Source organism: Onychostruthus taczanowskii, unplaced genomic scaffold (assembly GCF_017590055.1).
Source record: "Onychostruthus taczanowskii isolate IOZ18803 unplaced genomic scaffold, ASM1759005v1 scaffold187, whole genome shotgun sequence".
NCBI classification, from domain to species: Eukaryota; Metazoa; Chordata; class Aves; order Passeriformes; family Passeridae; genus Onychostruthus; species Onychostruthus taczanowskii.
The window spans coordinates 268,478-288,423 of record NW_024499095.1 but is presented as its reverse complement, the minus strand read 5'-3'; the positions used below and the strand labels follow the sequence as shown (position 1 = coordinate 288,423).

At 56.1% G+C, this 19,946-nt stretch overlaps 2 protein-coding genes across 2 annotated transcripts; both read left to right on the top strand.

Annotated features, from left to right (window-relative positions):
- The first annotated feature begins 6,784 nt into the window (after positions 1–6,784).
- On the top strand, positions 6,785–7,943 carry LOC121334234 (olfactory receptor 51G2-like). The gene has a single exon (XM_041401184.1). It carries the CDS (start codon positions 6,969–6,971, stop codon positions 7,941–7,943), a length of 975 nt encoding a protein of 324 aa, XP_041257118.1. The 5' UTR covers positions 6,785–6,968.
- Positions 7,944–11,943: 4,000 nt separating this feature from the next.
- LOC121334233 (olfactory receptor 51E2-like) lies at positions 11,944–13,644 on the top strand. The gene has a single exon (XM_041401183.1). It carries the CDS (start codon positions 12,104–12,106, stop codon positions 13,052–13,054), a length of 951 nt encoding a protein of 316 aa, XP_041257117.1. The 5' UTR covers positions 11,944–12,103; the 3' UTR covers positions 13,055–13,644.
- The last annotated feature ends 6,302 nt before the right edge of the window (positions 13,645–19,946 follow it).

The following is a 19,946-nucleotide window of genomic DNA, read 5'->3' as shown; positions in this document are numbered from 1 at the left end:
TGGCCCAGCCTGAGGCCGTTCCCTCTGCTCATGTGCCCTCCTGGCAGGGACTTGTGCAGAGAAAACGGGAAGGCAGGAGAAGGGCAAGGGGAAGATTTTGTTGGAAGGAACCTACAACATTTCAGTCTATCAGCCTGACCACTCTAAGGAAGCTCCTGTAGAAAACGAGATTGTCAGAAAAGGAATTTTCAGCCCTGAGCAGAGACAATGAAGGAATATGGGAAGGGTCTGTAAGATAAAAAATGGGGAGGAGATGATCCATATGGAATCCTTATTCAGCTTCACTCACACTACGTGAACCAGGAAGGGGAGAACAAGCCCTGAAAATATCAGCATATTAAAGACACATTAAAGAATATTCATAAATTGGTATTTGAGCTCGCTGCCAGCACAAACCTTCCTGTGATTTTGATAAGTGAAAAAGTATTTTTTAAAATGAGCTTATGGTGGAATTATGGAACCCATCACTGCTGGATGTGGTGGGACCCCAAAGGATGTGCAAAAGGATCAGACAAGCCCACGGGTGAGAAATGTTTTGTTTTCCATGACACGGTGGCTGAGGTGCTGCTCCCGCTCAGGAAACCTCGGAATTGATTGCCAGATGCTGGGACACGTGCCGAGGGAACGCCAAGCTGAAAATGACCTCCCTAAATGGCCATCAATAGCCACTCCTGGGGCAGCAGGACAAGGTGAGGATCCTTTAGTTTGCCAAACAGAACTCCAGAGTGGTTTGGCTGCAGAGGAACCCAAAGCCCATCCTGTTCCACCCCTGCCACGGGCAGGAGCACCTTGCACTAGGGCAGGGTGTCCAGCCTGGCCCTGAGCCCTCCCGGGGATGGGGCAGCCACAATTTCCTTCAGCTGCCCTACTGCACAACGTGAGACTGATTCATCATCCCCCACAGCTCCAAGTCTCGCAGTTCCTCTGCTCTGTGCCTCGGGAGCTGCCCACGCCAAGCTTCCCACAGGGATGTCTCCCCCCAGGCCGCTCCCGTGGTTTCCTGCTGAACTCCCGTTCCCAGGGGTTCTGCTGCGCCTGGGGAGGGTCTGAGCGGCTTTCATCTGTTTTCCTGTCTTTAGGAAAACAACAGGAGCTTTCCCAGGAGCTGGCTGGGGTGGGCACAGCCTCCCCCTGGCACCGGCAGTGTTTGTGAGTTGAGGCTGAGCCAGTCCCCATAACCTGACTCTGCAGAGCAGAGTTCAGGGGCCAGGGCTGGGAGCAGGGTGGGAAGGGAGGGAGAGGAGGGAAGGAAAAGGGCTGGAGGCTTGGCCATGGAATCTCAGCATCCCAAATCCCCGGGGCTGGCACAGCCCTGCCAGCCCAGGCAGTGCCAGCTGTGCCCCATGGCCACCTTGTCCCCAGCCCAGAGCACTCAGTGCCACCCCCAGGGGACACCTGCAGGGATGGGCACTGCAAAGCTCCCTGGGCAGCCCCTGCCAAGGCCTGAGCACCCTTTCCATGGGCAAATTCCTGCTGCTGGCCCAGCTGAGCCTGCCCTGGCCCAGCCTGAGGCCGATCCCCTTGTGCTGTCCTCCCGTGTGTAAAGCTTTACAAGAACCCATCCCTGGAGGTGCCCAAGGCAGGCCTGGAGCTGGCACTCGGTGCCCTGGGCTGGGGACAAGGTGGGCTTCGGGGGCAGGTTGGACTCAGTGGTCTTGGACACTTCTCCCATGTCAGTGATCCCGGGATCCTGTGAATTTCCCGGTGTCCACGGAGGCAGTGCCCCAGCACAGACGGGTTCACAGAAGTGTCATTTAGGGCCAGAGGCTGCATTTTCCACAGACACCCAACGTGAGACAAACCCATTTGCTCTCCCTAGCCTGTTCAGGCACAGAAGTAGTGGTTAAATTCAGTTTCTACCCCACAGCTGAGGGGGCAAAGATAAATTTATTGCCACAAGACACCTTGGCACCGACGGCTCCTGGGCCACCCGAGGGGACGCCTGGGGCTGTGTTTGCCTTTGTGACATGCAGTTTGTTTTTATTGTGCAATATATTATGATTTTAATTAAACATTTGGTGTCTCACCGGTCAAGGGGAGACAGCCAGAACTTCCCCTCTGTCATTCCCTCGGAGCAATGCTGCAAGCACTCCTCTTGCCAAATTTATGACTTCCACTACAGATTTGCCCTCCCAATAAAAATTATGCGTATTGCCAGCACCGTGGCTGCAGCACTGCCAGCCACAAATCACCGGGAGCCATAAACATGTCACCAATAAACTATCAGGAGAAAATCCTGCCTGCTGGGAGAGCAGCATAAATAGAAACGCTCATTACGGCACACACTCCTCCCGCTGTTTGCGCACCGAGCGGGGCTCGCGGCTCGGGTGATTGGGCAGGGTCAGCGTTAAAAGGGCTGCCCCTGGGCACGGGCAGGGACAGGGACAGGGACAGGGCACGGATATGGGCACGGGATCTCCCTCTGCTCCTCGGCACGGCTGAGCCTGAGAGCCCCCGGCACCCTCGGTAAGTGCAGGCACTCCTGAGCCGCTCTGGTGGGGCAGTGACACGGGGGGCAGCTGTGCCCACTGCACCTCCTGAGCCCCTCTGGTGGGGCAGTGACACGGGGGCAGCTGTGCCCAGCACTGCTCCCTGGGCTCCTCTGGTGGGGCAGTGACACGGGGGGCAGCTGTGCCTGGTGCCACTCAGGTTGTCCCCATGGTCCCCATTGGCCTCTGTGCCACTCGGGTGGTCCCCGTGGCTCCGTGGTGGCAGCTGTGCCACTTGGGTGGTCCCCACTGGCCTCCATGGACCCTGCCACTCAGGTTGTCCCCGTGGTCCCCATGGCCCCAGTGCCACTCGGGTTGTCCCTGTGGTCCCCGTGGCCCCAGTGCCACTCTGGTTGTCCCCGTGGCTCCGTGGTGACACGGGTGGGATGTGTGGAGGGGGGGCTGTTGGTGTCTCGTGTGGAGCTGTCGGTGGTGCCGATGGGCTGTGGCCTGGTGTGAGTGAGATCCAGCTGCTCTCCCCCTCCTGGGGGCCGTGTCAGCCGTGGGAATGGCCCTGGCCATGGTCCCTGTCCTGCCCATGGTCCCTGTCCTACCCATGGTCCCTGTCCTGCCCATGGTCCCTGTCCTACCCATGGTCCCTGTCCTGGCCACGGTCCCTGTCCTGGCCTCCAGTGTCACCAGGCCATGGGCTCTCTGGGAGCTGCATCCCCAGGGTGCCCTTGTTGATCTGTTGGTTTTTGGTTTTCCAAAACTCCAGCCCTGATGCTGCTCCCTTTGCTGAGCCCTCACTTGGTTGCGGGGCTGTGAGAGCAGCAAGGTCTCCTCTTTGGGAAGGAGCAGAGCTCTGAGCCTCGCCCAGCCCAGCCCCAGCTCCCAGGGCCCTGCTGCTGCCCTCGCTGACAAGAACCCTTCAAACACCAGCAATTCGAGTTACTGGTGAGCATCAAAGTCAGAGACAGGCGAAAAACCAGGAGGTGGCTTTAGAGGCATGAGAAGGGACGCCACGGTGTCCTCAGTGAGGGCTCCACCCTGGTGCCTGGCCTCTTCTCCCGGGCAGGCTGGGCTGCTCCAGGGGCAGCAGCACCTTGGCACTGGGCAGGGACACCCTCTCCGTGCTGGGTGGCTCAGCAGCACCTCCCAGGGCTGCCAGCAATCCCTCACCTGGTGTCCTCCAGGAACGGGAGGTTTTCTTCCTCCCCAGGGCTTGGCTGCACAAGAAAGGTGCAACTGCCACGAATTCATCTTCATATTACCCAGGGTAGCCAGGCAGGAGATCTTTTCCAACCTGGTTTTGTGGCTCTGTGATTCTGGGACAGACACGTGCCTGCTGTGAGTTGAGCTGCATGTTACCTGCACAGAAATGCACATCAACAGGAACAAGCCTGCCTGTTGTTTTTATATATATTTCACACATTATATGTGTGTTTATTTATACACATCCCTTACAAACACACACGTGGAACGTGGAGGGGGAAAACCGTCTGGAAGTGGAATCTGTAACGTGTTGGGGTGTTGTGATAAGGCATGAAATGATGACACAGACACTGCTGCTCTCAAGGGGAACAAAAAAGAAGAAAAAGCACTTTATTTTCTGACTCCAACATTTATAGTTTTCCAAAGGTGACAGTGGATTGGAGGGTGACAGTGCCACCTCTCCAATGCCACTGGACAGACCAAGGGTCCATCAATTCTCTCCACCTCCATGAAAGAATGCAAAACATAGGTTATTTACAGAACTGTGTGTGAGAAAGTTTGTTGAAAGAATGCAAACATCAGAAGGCTTAACAAAGTCTTACAAAATCAGGGCAACATTGGGGCAATAACAAACCAGAGCAGCTCAGGGGGGAGCACAGTGAATAAATCCTGCTTCTGAGTGACTTCTACACTGTGGTGGGAGCTGCTGGTGTTGGACAAAGTCAGGTTTGAGGGAAGGTTTTCTTATAAGTGAAGCATCTCCTGCAGACCCAGGGAGTCCTCACCAGTCCCCTCTTTCCTTGGTGCTCAACAGTCTCTTTTCCCACCTCCATATTCCTGGAGGACTGTTGAAGCTCAGTGTCTTTGAGAGTTCTGGATGCCTGCCAGAAGCTGTGCTCGGGGACACAGGCCTGCACACACTCAGATTTTTCAGGTTTTTAACCCTGGCCCCAGATGTGGCTGAGTTGCAGGAGCCAGCAGAGTTAATTCACTTCTCATATCACAGGATTGTGGAATGGTCTGGGCCGAAAGGGACATTAAAGATCACCCAGTGCCACCCCTGCCAGGGCAGGGACACCTTCCCCTGTGCCAGGCTGCTCCAGCCCCAGTGTCCAGCCTGGCCTTGGGCACTGCCAGGGATCCAGGGGCAGCCCCAGCTGCTCTGGGCACCCTGTGCCAGGGCCTCACACCCTCCAGATGCTGTGGCATTGGCAGAAAGGGGCAGCTCCTCCCTTTGGGGAGCTCTGAGCCAGCAGCGAGGGCCAGAGTTACCCGTGGGCAGTTTGCTGTGGCACCACCAGGCTCTGTGGAGCCATCAGGGCATGCACCAGCTGCCCCAAGCCCTCCCTGTGCTGCCCAGGCTCTCCTGAGGAAGGGCTGACTGTCCCTTCAGCACCGGGCACGCTGCAGGGCAGGGTGGCTCTGGTGGCTCTGCCCTGCCTGGAGAAAATCAAATGGTCTGGGCTCTCCCCAGGTGCCATCAGTTATGTGCTGCTTTCCCCCCCGGAGCAGGAAGATGCTTGTCCTTGCTAAGCTTCAGGATTTATTGTCACATTAGACTCTCAGGCTGAGAATCTAATGAAGAAAATCGTATTAGGACCCTAATAAATACGTCATGGAAGGACTGTCTGTTATTCAAAGATGAGCTGTGTTACGGCAAACCCTCTGGCTCAAAATCCAGGCACACTTTTGTATCCTGTGGAAGGTGCAGGAAGACTGAAGTCACGAGTATTTTTTTTGCTTTGATTAGCTCATCTTGCACCTTTGCTGCCTTCCCCCACCCACCCAGGGGGTCACTGTGTCACTGAGGGGCTCAGGGACCCTGTCAGCATTGCCAAGGAAATGCAGGAAACTGGATTGTGCCAAGGCTCTGAGGTTCACTGGATAATTCACGTTGGAGAGACTTCTGAAGATCTCTGGTCCAGCACCTGCCTCGTGCAGGCCAGCTGGGACCTCTCATGGCTCTGTCCAGCTGGGTCTTGAAAACTTCTGTGCATGGAGATGCGCAACCTCGATGGGGAAACATTTCTCACTTCACTCAGTCCAAACCCCTCGTTTCAGCTGCCACTGCTGCCTCCATCCTTCATCCACGCTCTGCTGTGAAGACCCTGGTCCAGCCTCCCTGATCCCCCTTGGAGGAGGATCCCTTCAAACAAACCTCCTCTGCTCAGGGCCGGACCTGCCTCTTCCCTGGATCTCTCATTCCACCCCACCTGTCTCACCTGCCTCGCTGACATCCTGCTGAAGTGGAGCAGGCACTGCTGGATTTCTGCCAAGCCTCGCTCCCCTCTGCTCTGTGCCAAAGACCCCCCACCCCCCGTGTGCCCCCCGCCCTCCAGTTCACCCCCAGAGCCTTGCCGGGGTGCTCCCCAGGGCTCTGAACCTGGAACACCTTGTGCTCTGCCTTGTGCTCTGCCCTGTGCTTGCCTGTTCCCAACAGGTGTCCCAGGCCCCACACGGAGCCTGTGGCCCTCTGGGGTTTTGCTCATTTATTCCCCTCCACCTGGCAGTAAGGTTGTGAAAAGAGCAGGACTTGGGGGTGTGAGTACCTCCGAAAATCCACCTTGCCCTGGGACCCATCTTCTGAGTGGCTGATGCTCTGTTCTGCTGGAAATCATGGTATCCCAGACTGGTTTGGACTGGGAGGGGCCTTAAAGACCAACCTGTTCCCACAGCTCCACGGGCAGGGAGATCTTCCACTGGCCCAGGCTGCTCCAGTCTGGCATTGAACACTTGCAGGGATGGGGTAGCCACAGCTTCTCTGGCCTTCCAGTGCCAGTGCCAGTGCCAACAAATTTTGCATTTGTTTCCAGTGTTGATTTCCTAAATAAGAAGTATCAGGGTTAAACTTTCACAATTTTCACACCTTTTGATCTCCAGCTGGCATAAACCAGCAGCCTTGGCCTAGCAGCTTGCTCATGGTTGGGATGAGCTTGGAAAAGGCGTTTGCTCACTCCACAGAGCATCTCAAACCCTGGAATTTGGGGATGACTCTGAAATAGTGGAACGTTTTCCTTTTCATTCTAAAGCATTTCAAGTATTTCTTTTTTCCCCCTCTTTTCAAACAAAAACTGTCCATCCTTTCCCTTCAGTTTGGGATTTGATGGGTGAGCAGGAGTGCAGCCATGTGTTTCCTTCAGTCTGGGATTTAGTGGGTGAACAGGAGCCTGTGTGGCACTGTTCCCAGCCAGCTCAGGGATCCCTGCAGAGGCTGGTGGGGAGGTGCAGGGATGTGCAGCTCCTCTGCTCAGCACAGAGTCCAGCTGCGTGGGGTTTGTGTTGTTGGTTTGTTTTAGGTCTAGGCCATGTGAGAGCTGAGCTGGGATGGAGCATGACTCACGCACCCCGTGGGAACTCAATGGCTCCTTCCATCAGCCTTCAGCTTTCCTCATGATGGGCATCCCGGGCCTGGAAGCCCTTCACCCCTGGATCTCCATCCCCTTCTGTGCCCTGTACCTTTCTGCCCTCCTGGGGAACTGCGTGATCCTGTTCATCGTCGGGAGGACGCCGAGCCTCCGCGAGCCCATGTACTACTTCCTGTCCATGCTGGCCGTCACCGACCTGGGCCTGGCGCTCTGCACCCTGCCCACCACGCTGGGCCTCTTCTGGTTCGGCGCGCGCCGCATCGCCTTCGACGCCTGCCTCGCCCAGATGTACTTCATCCACATCCTGTCCTTCATCGAGTCCTCCGTGCTCCTGGCCATGGCCTTTGACCGCTTCATCGCCATCTCGCACCCGCTGAGGCACGCGGCCATCCTGACCAAGGGCACGGTGCTGAAGATAGGCCTGGCCATCGTGCTCAGGGGCGTGCTCTCGCTGCTCCCCATTCCCTTCCTGCTCAAGAGGCTGACCTACTGCGGCAGGACGGAGCTGTCCCACTCCTTCTGCTTCCACCCCGACATCATGAACCTGGCCTGCGCAGACATAAAGGTCAACGTCTTCTACGGCATGATCATTCTCTTGTCCACGGTGGGGACGGACTTCGTCTTCATCGTGCTGTCCTACATCCTCATCATCAGAACCGTCGTCGGCCTCACCACCAAGGAGGAGTGTCTGAAGGCTCTGAACACCTGCGTCTCGCACATCTGTGCTGTCCTGGTGTTCTTCATCCCCATGATCGGGCTGTCCATGATCCACCGCTTTGGCAGGAACGTTCCTCCCCTCGTTAACACCTTGGTGGCCTACACCTACCTCATCATTCCCCCCGCCCTCAACCCCCTCATCTACAGCATCAAATGCACCCACATCCGCGAGGCGCTGCTCAGGGCCCTGTGCAGGAAGCCTGCCTCTGACTGGTAGATTGCTCCTGCACTTCTGCCAGAGAGTGCTCATGGACTGGGCTCTCTGTCAGTGGCACTGGGGGCTCTGTCACACCCCTGGCACTGGTTTCTTGGTCAGAGCTCTTGGCCTGGTTTCCCAGTCAGAGCTGGTGCACTGCTCTCCTGGTGCTCCCTCCATGCAGGTCACTGCCAGAGGAAAGAGCTGCAGATCCACTGGGGTGCTGTCCCCCAGCCCAGAGCTGTGAGCTTTCATGTTGTGCCCTAGCAAGTGCTTTCCTCCCTTCCTGCACAGAGCATTTCTCACTAGGCCAGGCTGGGGGGCCCAGAGCACTCTCAGCCCCTCTGAAAAACCTGCTCAGATATCATCCCTTTGTTCAGAGTGCCGTGCCCCTCCCCGGTGAGAAAACAGCTGCTCGTGCATCTCTTTGGAAGTCTTTGATCCTTACCAGCTTGCCAAGTCTAATTAATGTCCCAGTCATTGTTCTGCAGTGAGTGTCATGTATGTGCAGCATCTGCAATAAAATCCATCTATTCCTCGTGAAAGGTCACAAGACTTCAGGAAGACTTTTTTTCTGTCTGTATGATGCAGAAGGATTAGTTTGGAGTTGCCTAAAATCTTCAGGGTGTGCTGCAGATGAGCGGCACTGGACGAGCCTGGTGTTTGTCTGGATGGGCTTGGGGGTCTGGTGGGGCTGGAAGCTCTCTTGCAAAAAAAGAGAGTTCAAAAACATTGTAGGAATGGCTAAACTTCCTGACAGCCAGGCCCCCGAGCTGCTGCCTTCCATCTGAGCTCTGCTGGTGCTGGCTGTGCCCCTCGGGGACGGGAGGAGACCCCAGGGGCATCCGCAGGTGGGAGATGGCAGCGTGCCCCAGCACCTCCTCGCTCTGCTGGAGGCTGGGTGGGAGCCAGGCAGGCAGGAAGGTTTCTTGGTTCTCCTGGCTCCCACAGACAGAATAAAGGGTCCCAAAGTCACAGAACAGAATCACAGAACCACTAGGGTTGGAAAAGCCCTCCCAGAGCCGTGACTATCCCCCCCTAGAACACCAAGAGCCAGCTGTAAACATTCCACTCCTCCAAATGGCAGAGCTGTAGTTCTGTTGATCTCAAACCACGTTTTGGCCAGGCTTGAGCACGGTGCAGAAGAAGCAGCAGCAGTCTGTGTTGACCTGGGAGGGATGAGGCAGCACAGGCACCGGGACAGGATCCCAGCCCTGAACTGTCCTGGTTTTGCCTGACACTGAGCACTTCACCAGCCCATGTGCAGTAGCTGGAGAGGAAAAAACCGAGAGAAAAAATAATGCGGAAACAGCTCCATAAAAAAGCAGCAAGAGGGCAGGGAGGATTCCTGAGGGGAGGATTCCCAGGCCACGGCTTGCTCTGTGTTGTGCTCGTTATCTCGCTGTGTCCCAGGGTCCCTTCCCCGGGTGGAACACCAGCAGCCCCCAGGAGCTCAGCCTGGGGAGCAGCTCCCACTGGCACTGGGACGGGGAGAGCTCTGCTCAAATAGCTCTGACCTAAACCGGAGCTTGCAGGGAAAAATAACGCACCAGAACGACAGCCAGGAGGAAAGAGCTTTGCTGTGGAGATGCCTGGCTTGCAGCATCCTCACACCGGATTCTGAAATTGATGACTGAGAATTCTGAGAAGGTTCTGAGTGTGCTCCCATTCTGAAAACTTCCAGAGTTCATCCCTGGATGTCCGTGTTTCCTGGCCGCCGCTGTTCTCCAAAATGGCTCCGAAACAAAAAGCCTGAGGAGCCTCTGCCACAGTAAGGAAATGTTTGTGGGGGAGCTGGAGGGCAAAGTGTGGGGCATTTATCAGCACATCTGTCAGCACAGCTGGAGAGCGGGGTGGAGGGGAATGAAAGAGGGAGAGATAAAGGTTGGAGGGGAGAGGAAGGGGAAGGGAAAGAGGAGAAAGAAGGAGAGGAAAGATGGGAGAGCTGGGGTGGTTTTTCCTGGAGAGGAGAAGCTTCAGGGAGAGCTCAGAGCCCCTGGCAGGGCCTGAAGGGGCTCCAGGAGAGCTGCAGAGGGACTGGGGACAAGGCCTGCAGGGACAGGAGCCAGGGAATGGCTGCCAGTGCCAGAGGGCAGGGCTGGATGGGATCTGGGCAATGAGGAATTGTTCCCTGGCAGGGTGGGCAGGGGCTGGGATGGAATTCCCAGAGCAGCTGGGGCTGCCCCTGGATCCCTGGCAGTGCCCAAGGCCAGGCTGGACACTGGGGCTGGAGCAGCCTGGCACAGGGGAAGGTGTCCCTGCCATGGCAGGAGAAGGAACAGGATGAACTTTAAGGTTCCTCCCAACCCAAACCATCCCCTGGTTCTTTAACGAGGCGGGGATAGGGACAGGAGCCAGGGAATGGCTGCCAGTGCCAGAGGGCAGGGCTGGATGGGATCTGGGCAATGAGGAATTGTTCCCTGGCAGGGTGGGCAGGGGCTGGGATGGAATTCCCAGAGCAGCTGGGGCTGCCCCTGGATCCCTGGCAGTGCCCAAGGCCAGGCTGGACACTGGGGCTGGAGTAGCCTGGCACAGGGGAAGGTGTCCCTGCCATGGCAGGAGAAGGAACAGGATGAACTTTAAGGTTCCTCCCAACCCAAGCCATCCCCTGGTTCTTTAACAAGGCGGGGATTGCTCAAAGGTTGGACTCAATGATCCTGGGTTTCCAGCCTCAGTGATTCTGTGATTTACTGCTGGGGGTGCTGCTTGGATCCCCCTAGGCAAATAAATCTGCATTTACTGGTGTTTCAAAGAGGTGGATCCAGTTTCCTTCTCTGCAGAAACCCAGGCCCTCGCAGCGCCCGCTCTGCCCACCAGCAATCTCAAATCCTGAGCCACTCAAGAAAGCCTGACTACATTTATCAGTGCCAGAGAATTAGAGACGAACTGAAGCATCATCAGGGCTTGTTTCAGTGCCCGTCTCACAGCCCCATTCCCCAGGGAAATGATCAGGAGGGCAGAAGTTTTCCAGTGGGACTCGGGTAACTCCGTCAGGGCTGGCAGCTGAGGTGCCTCAGTACCTGCTGGTGATTACCGAGGCTCCTTGTTCATTCCGTTTGTGTCTTAATTCAAAAGCCTGGCTGACAGCATCATCCCTGGAATAGATTTTGGGCGCAGTGACAGCAACAGTCCTCCCACACTGTGTGTAAATCGGGTATAAAAAGCTACAACGTGAGTCCTACTTGTTATACATCCGAGATGGAAAAGCCCCACATCAGGAGAATAAAGCCTGACGCTATTTCAGGCCTTCAGCACAGATGTGCAATAAAACCCCCATGTTTCACAACCCAACTCCATTAATAACCTGCAGAGCTTGCCATAAAGCCACTTTGCATGGTTAATTTGCACAGATTGGGCACAAAGGAATAACCAGAAAGCTCAGGCTGAGCTTGACCTTGTGCTGCCCATCCAGGGCAGGAGGGATGTTGGGTTTATTCCAGCACAGGTACTGGCTAGGTGCCTGAAAATAGAAAGTATCCTAAAGCAAAGCCTTTTATGTATCTTCAGGCCATTATCCTTGGATCACAGCACTCCTGGAAAATCTACAAATACAGAATAAGGTAAATAATCTGATTTTTTTTTTTTTACAGATATTCTGTTTTTTCCATACGTGTTTTTCATAGGATGAAAATCCAATTTGTATGTGCAAAAATATGTGAAAGATCCGTGTCTTCCTGTGCCTGTGAGCTGTTCAGGGGAGGGCTGGGTCGTGGGAGGCAGCGCTGCCAGCTTCAGCCTCACTGAGCACATTTCTGACAGGCCACCACAGCACATATGGAAAAAATCAAGCAGCACTGAAGTACTACAGAACTCACTAAAAATCTCACGGGTTTTTTGTTATCATTTTTAATATTGTCCTTTAAAAAGAAAAGCAAACAAGTTCAGCTGATGGGTTTATTATTCCAAAGGTTGACTTTACAGTGTTCTGCCTTTTAGAGAATCCAGGCGATTCCTGTTCGAACTCAAATGTCAGCATTTTGATATATGTTGTTGCACAGAGCCATAACGGGGTAAAAAACGGAGAGAGGAGCTCTCTGCACCAGCGTGGCAGCTCTGAGAATCCCAGGGACGGCCCCGTGGGACCCAAGCCACGGGAAAGGGCTGGTCAAAAGTCCCGTTGGCGTTTCCCTCGCAGCGGGAAGCGCGCGGGCATGGCGTGAGCGGCCCTGGCGCTGCGGGCCATGCCCTCCTCCAACAGCTCTGAGCTCAGCCCGTCCTTCATCCTGGCCGGCCTGCCGGGGCTGGAGGCGGCGCACTCCTGGATGGCCGTCCCGCTGTGCTCGGCCTACGCGCTGGCGGTGCTGGCCAACGGCGCCGTGCTGCTGGTGGTGCGCGCCGAGCCCAGCCTGCACGCGCCCATGTACTTCTTCCTCTGCATGCTGGCCGCCGTCGACCTGGCGCTGGCCACCGCCACCGTGCCGCGCACGCTCTGCTTCTACTGGTTGGGCAGCCGCGAGATCGGCTTCGCCGCCTGCCTGCTGCAGATGTTCCTCATCCACACGCTCTCGGCCGTCGAGTCCACCGTGCTGCTGGCCATGGCCGTGGACCGCTACGTGGCCATCTGCCACCCGCTGCGGCACGCCGCCGTGCTCACCGACGGCGCCACGGCCAAGGTGGGGCTGCTGGCCGTGGCCCGAGGCGTGCTCTTCTTCCTGCCGCTGCCCCTGCTCCTCCTGCCCCTCCCCTTCTGCGGCCCCCGCGTGCTGTCCCACTCCTTCTGCCTGCACCAGGACGTGATGAACCTGGCCTGCGCCAACACCACGCCCAGCGTGGTGTACGGGCTCACCGCCATCCTGCTGGTGATGGGGCTGGACGCCGTGCTCATCTGCCTCTCCTACCTGCTCATCCTGAGGGCCGTGCTGCGCCTCGCGGCCTGGAGGGAGCGGCTCAAGGTGTTCAGCACCTGCATCGCCCACATCTGCGTGGTGCTGGCCTTCTACGTGCCCCTGATCGGGCTGTCCGTGGTGCACCGCTTCGGCAAGGACCTGGCTCCGCTGGTCCACGTCGTCATGGGCAACGTCTACATCCTGGTGCCCGCTGTGCTCAACCCCATCATCTACGGGGTGAGGACCAAGCAGATCCAGAGGAGGATCCTGAGCTTGATCCACGTCACTGCCAGAGCTCCCCGGTGACCCGAGCCCAGCCGCCGCCCCGTGTCCTCACCCTCGTTTTACACCAGAGCCTTTGGTGCTGTGCGCTCTCCGTGTCCTCTCCGTGCGCTCCGAGGTGCTGCCACCAGGCAAAAGCTGATTGTGAACTCCTTCCCAGAGTGTCTGCCCTCACCAAACTCAGAGAAACTACTGCAGTGATCTAAATCCGAGCCCGACCTGGCAAGGTTCCACAAGAAGGGAAAAGTGACTCAGCAAACTTACACTGATGTCCCAACATTGCTCCTCTTGGTTCCCTTCTCACCTCTAACAGTGGCAGGGCAGAGAAAATGCTGGATGGTTTGGGATGATTTAGTCAATTCATTGTTTTCATGTGGGGCACACTCACGCTCCAGAAGTTTTGCCAAAAAATTTGCATGTAGCATCATTCTTTAAGTAAAACAATTACAGGACACCTGTCCAAAGTGACATTACAGATGCAGAAAGGCATTTCAGAGAAAGAACATCCACCTCTGTGGTCTTGTTCTGACCTGCTGTGTGCTCTGTCAAGACCCCTTAACCTCCTCATAGCAGATGCTGTGGAAAAACCAGACTCAGAGGTACTGGTAGCAACTGTAAAAATAATTAAAATTAGTAATTGCATTCAATAAAATGAAAACATCTCAAGGGGAAAAAAGAGGAAGTTATAAATGTCAGTGATGATTCCAAGCTGAAGGAAGTCTCGTTTCCAAGCCAAAGGTGTTCCACACTGGGAATTCCTGAAACGTCCTGTCACTAGCACCACTGAACAGAGTCTGGCAGCATCCTCTGGCACGCCTTGGAGAGGTGTGTGCGTTGATGGAACCCCTCTCAGTGCTCTCATCCTCACGAACTGTGGCTGCACACTCCAGGGGAAGTCGGGGATGTTCCCACCAGGGCAGACACAGAGATCCCTCAGGGAGGGGCCAGGAGCGCCAGGGCTGGGCTCCCGCTTGGGCACCGTGGGTTTGGCTGCCCCGGGGGTGGCACAAGGCCCTGCCCAGACCTTTCTGGAGCTGCAGCAGCACTGCTCGGACCTGCACTCCATCAGGAGGCCCAGGTGCTCTCAAGCCCCAGTGTCTCCATTAGCATCCCAAAATCCCCAAAATCCCCGGGGCTGGCAAGCCCCTTCCCAGCTCCTCAGCAATCTCCAGCCCCTTCCCAGCTCCCTCAGCAATTCTCCAGCCCCTTCCCAGCTCCTCAGCAATTCTCCAGCCCCTTCCCAGCTCCCTCAGCCTCTCCTCATGGGCTGGCTCTCTAGGACAGAGGTCTCAGGGGTCCTTGGCCATGACTTTGGATGGGAGATCTCACCAAGGGCTCTGCCAGGCTCCCAGTGCTGCAGTGTTTGGTGGAGTTTGGTGCAGTTTCTTCCCAGTTCCAATGAATTCTGATAGTAAAACAAGCCTCATTTTTGTAGTCTGTGCTGGTACAGCTTCAGTCTTGGTATAACCTTTTCTGCTAAATCCAACCCAATTTATTTCAAAATAAATACTTTCATTTAGGTGAGTTACAAACAGCTCTCATCTGGGACTTCAAGGCAATTCTGTCCCGTCATTTTTGGCATATTCTGGTTTAATAGAGCTTAGAAAGGTAAAAAAAAAATCATAAAAACGAAAACAATCTGTACCTGCCTAATGTGATTTGGGAAATATGAAGGAATTTTTCAGAGGCATTATGGGTCTAAACCCTTTTCAGGTGGCCATGGCACTGAGAAATGGCTCCTGCTCATTCCCCATATGTTCCTTTTTTTCCCTCTTGTGCTGAGAAAAAAATTAATAAAGAAAAATGAATGAACTACCCCGGAATGCTGTATTGTATTTTCTAGTCATTTATTTCTCAGAGAGTTGATAGAGGCTGGGAGCAGGAAGGCATGATGGATTGATTTCTCCTGGGTGCAGATAAAACTCACGCACATCTTGTTTTCCAAAGTTCAGTCGCGGAGTGCTGCTTTGCTGGGGAACAGAACATGCTGGAACATGGCACCTGTCTTTGCCACGGTGCTGAGGGCCCAGGTCACCTCTCCTGCAGCAGAAGGAAAACCTCAGGCACACCATGGGGACACCCAGCCCACATCTGCTCTGTGAGCAGGGCCAGAGCCAGAGCTGGGGCTCTGGATTTACTGGGAAGGGTTGGGGCCACTTGGCTGAAAAGGGAAGGGTTGGAACAAGGCAAGGGGGCTGGAGGAAGAGAGGGATGGAGAAAGAGGAGGATGGGAGAAGTGGGAAGAGGATTGGGAGGCACAGGAGCCTGGAGGTGACAATAGAGGCAACAAGGACACACACAGGGCTGTAGCAGTTGGAGATCTCCTAGAAGATCTCCTCTGACCTCCAAGTATTCCTCTCTTCTCTTCTCTTCTCTTCTCTTCTCTTCTCTTCTCTTCTCTTCTCTTCTCTTCTCTTCTCTTCTCTTCTCTTCTCTTCTCTTCTCTTCTCTCCTCTCCTCTCCTCTCCTCTCCTCTCCTCTCCAGTTATTAAGGCTGGAAAATCCCTCTAGGGTCACTGACCCTGACCATTACCCCAGCACTGCTGGTTCCCCACCACATCACATCCCAAAGCACCACATCCACGGTTTTAGAACCCCTGCAGGGATGGGTTCCTCTCCTCTCCTCTCCTCTCCAGTTATTAAGGCTGGAAAATCCCTCTAGGGTCACTGACCCTGACCATTACCCCAGCACTGCTGGTTCCCCACCACATCACATCCCAAAGCACCACATCCATGGTTTTAGAACCCCTGTAGGGATGGGCACTGCAAAGCTCCCTGGGCAGCCCCTGCCAAGGCCTGAGCACCCTTTCCATGGGCAAATTCCTGCTGCTGGCCCAGCTGAGCCTGCCCTGGCCCAGCCTGAGGCCGTTCCCTCTGCTCCTGTCCCTGTTCCCTGGAGCAGAGCTGCTGTCCCCCCTCCCCTCCACAAGGTCCCAGGCTGGTCCCTTGTGCTCCAGCCCCTTCCCCACCTTTGCCCTTGCTGTCCCCGAGTCTCCCAGCTGCCCTGGGGTTGGATACAGTCCCCAGTAATGGAAGGGGTTTATTTGCTGAACGTTTTGGTTGCAGTTGGCTTTGCTGAAGGTTTGGTGCAGAGGGGCTGCACTGCCTGAGCTCCACACAGCACAGCCCAGGGGTGCAGGGTGACACAGCACCAAGTGAACTGAACAAACACGGTTCAGGTTCCCAAATCTGCCTGGTTACATCATCATCCTCCAGCTGTGCCATGGGGATGGTGCTCCTGCCTTCCCTCTCCACGCCTGGATTAGAGCTGGGGATGAAAAGCAGCCAGGAAGAGGCAGATTGCTGTTGTTTGGAAAGGATCATTAATACATACCACAACAGTCTTGATTGCAAACCCAGCAATTAAACACAAATTTAACCTTGAACTGCCCAGAGAGGGGCAACGGAGCTGGGGAAGGGTAGGGTGGGGATCAGGCTCTGCTCCAGGGAACAGGGACAGGAGCAGAGGGAACGGCCTCAGGCTGGGCCAGGGCAGGCTCAGCTGGGCCAGCAGCAGGAATTTGCCCATGGAAAGGGTGCTCAGGCCTTGGCAGGGGCTGCCCAGGGAGCTTTGCAGTGCCCATCCCTGCAGGTGTCCCCTGGGGGTGGCACTGAGTGCTCTGGGCTGGGGACAAGGTGGCCATGGGGCACAGCTGGCACTGCCTGGGCTGGCAGGGCTGTGCCAGCCCCAGGGATTTGGGGATCTGGTCTAGTGGAGGGTGTCCCTGCCCATGGCAGGTGGCTGGAACTCGATGATCTATCAGGTTCCTTCCAGCACAAGCCCTTCTATAGTTCTGTGATGGCTCTTAGATCTCCAAATCCAAACACTGGAAGAAACCAGGCACAGAGCAGCGAAGCACAGCCCTGTTTGCGAGGTCATCGGCACCGAGGGGGTTAAAAGCTGCCACCTTCTCTGGCTTCTGTCTCTAATTACACCTGAAGAGACGCTGGAGAGGCAGAGCTCCCTGCTGGGATTGATGTGTCAGGCAGGAAAACATCCCCGGTCTCTGCGGAGCAGCTCCCCCGGGAGCCGGGCGCTGTTCGGGGCTGGGGCAGCAATCCTGCAGGACGGGCTCTGTGCCCCTCTCTGCCTGCAGGGTTGCTGCTCCAGCCAAAATTGTCAGGACTTCAGATTCCTGGGATGTTTAAAGGCACAAGGAAAATAATGGGGAATGTCCCCAGAGTGCAGGTGGCCCCAGAGCAGCTGTGAGGGCTCCAGCACAGCTCCAGCTGTGGCTGGGGCCGTGCTGGGATGGGCTGGGATGGCCACAGGGTGACATCTGTCGGGGTGCAGCGGGACCAGAGCCCAGCTCGGCTGCATCAGACCCTCGGGGGCTCCACTAGACCAGAATCCCCAAATCCCTGGGGCTGGCACAGCCCTCCCAGCCCAGGCAGTGCCAGCTGTGCCCCGTGCCCACCTTGTCCCCAGCCCAGAGCACTCAGTGCCACCCCCAGGGGACACCTGCAGGGATGGGCTCTCCATCCCTGGCCTGTTCTGGGACACTGCTCACCCCTCTGCTGCCTGCAGGTCTCCTTCAGCTCCAGGAAGATTCCCAAAGCTCCAGTCAGGCCGGGGACATCAGCCTGGCGTGCACTGCAGGGCTGCTCAAGGGATCCTTGCTGGATTGGGGGAATGGAGCTGAGCAGTGAGCAGGGTCTGGGTGAGTCCCTGTCCTTTGGGCACCACTGGAGCGTGCCTTGGGGGCCAGGGGGAGGGGGGCTGCCAAATACCCTGACACTGGCCCTTTTGGCCTGAAATCCATTGTTTCTTGACCAAGAGGATCTCCTGGCAGCTCAGTTTTCACTGAGGAGCAGCACAGTGCTGTCAAACATCCTCGGAGCTCGGGGCTGGTGACAAGGATCCATCTCACCACTGACAGCTCTCCCCTGGTCTCCTGGCTGGTCACCTTTTATGTCGGAACCCAGCACATCCCTCTGGGTGCCCTGGATGGCTCCAAGCCCTGGCAGGGGCTCAGAGACCCTGGCAGGAAGGCAAAGACACTTGGGAATCAACCCATGGAGCAAATGACCAACTTTATATGAAGAATTACAAGTTACAAAAGTTTAAGTAGCATAATAGTGGTTTTCACCAGGTGAAAAGTGGAATTTTGAAGAGTTTTTACTATCGGGGTCTAGGAGGCAAGATGGAGGATTTGGGCATTGTCCTGTTCTTCTTCCTTCTTCTTCCCAGCCTCCATCTTCTGGGTGATGGTTGTTGTGATAAGACACGAAATGATGACACAGACGCTGCTGCTTTCGAGGGGAACAAAAAGAAGAAGAAGAAGAACTTTATTTTCTGACTCCAACATTTATAGTTTTCCAAAGGTGACAGTGGATTGGAGGGTGACAGTGCCACCTCTCCAATGCCACTGGACAGACCAAGGGTCCATCAATTCTCTCCACCTCCATGAAAGAATGCAAAACATAGGTTATTTACAGAACTGTGTGTGAGAAAGTTTGTTGAAAGAATGCAAACATCAGAAGGCTTAACAAAGTCTTACAAAATCAGGGCGACAGATGGTGGCACTTTGAGACTGGTGTAGAGTAGAAGTAGACTGTCTAACACAGGTGATAGGTATTGGAACATAACTGTAAATAAAGTACACGCAGTTTTAGTATAAAGAGATAGCACCACCTCAGGGCAGTGCAGTGTGCCTCGGACTGGCCTGCTGAACAGACCTCAGCAGGCCAGACAGAAAATGTTTGAGATAAGAAAGAATAAACAACCTCGAGAATGACAGCTGAAGACTTCTGGCTCCTTCTTTGACAGCTGGGTTGGGGAAAAGAGACTTTTAATAGACCTCAGGGTCATCTTGACCAGAGGAGATCCCGAGACACTGGACAGCAGCAAGTGTGCAGCTCAGGCAGCCTTGCTGCTCCATTTATCCAGGAGGAATCCAGCGTGCTCCAGGAGAACCCCGCCAGAAGGGACAGGACACTTCCAGTGGGAGCTGCCAGGCCCCTTATTCCACAGGGCTCTCCTGCAAGCAGGGGCCAAAGGCTGTGGGGGAAATCTCAGCCTGCAGACCCCCGTCACAGCAGGCTGCCTCTGGCCAGCTCCAGAGCGCTTGATGCTCTTTTTCCCCACAGGACAGGAAGCTCTCAGCACAGACAACAGCAAGAAGGGTCCACGTCTCTGAGCATGAACCCACATGAGCCCTTCTGCCTCCTGCCCCCTCCTCATTTCCTCCCCACTGCTGTCCCTGGGCTGGAGGAGGAGCAGCTCTGGATTTCCTTCCCGTTCTCCATCACGGCATGGCCGTGCTGGGGACATCTCCCTGCTCGTCCCCAGCAGGGCAGAGCCCAGCCTGCGGGAGCCCTGCTCCTCTCCTGGCCATGCTGCCCCGGCCCGGCTGCACGCTGCCCAAAGCGCTCAGCACCTTCTGCCTGGCCCCAGGGGATGGGGATGCCCTCCTGCCTCGCCCAGATGTTCTCCGTGCACCTCTCCAGGGTGGAGTCAGGCGTGCCCACAGCTTTGGGTCGCTCCCTGGCACTGAGGGGCACCCAGCTCCGCTCGGTGCCCTGGAGAGCCTGGAGCTGGTGCAGGGGGTGCTCCTGGAGACCCCCAGGTGCCTCCTGCTCCACCAGAGACATCTCTGAGCCAGCACCGCGGCACTGCCCTGTCCTGTGCTGGCACTGGGGACACCGGGGTCACTCGTGGCTTCTCGTGGCTTTCCCGGTGCCAGGGCTGCCCTGGAGCGGGTCTGCAGCAGCGTGGGGTCAGTTCAGAGGGTTCCACACTGATCTCGGTGCCCTGTGACGGGGCTGCCCTGCAGAGGGGCTGAAAGCCGCAGCACCCGCAGCTCCCAGCTGTGTCACACCCTGCCCTGTGTCCCGCTGGCCCCCTGCCCTGCTGGCAGCCCCCTGCCCACGGCCGCCTGCCCCACTCTGAGCCCCAGGGCGAGGAGCTCTGCGG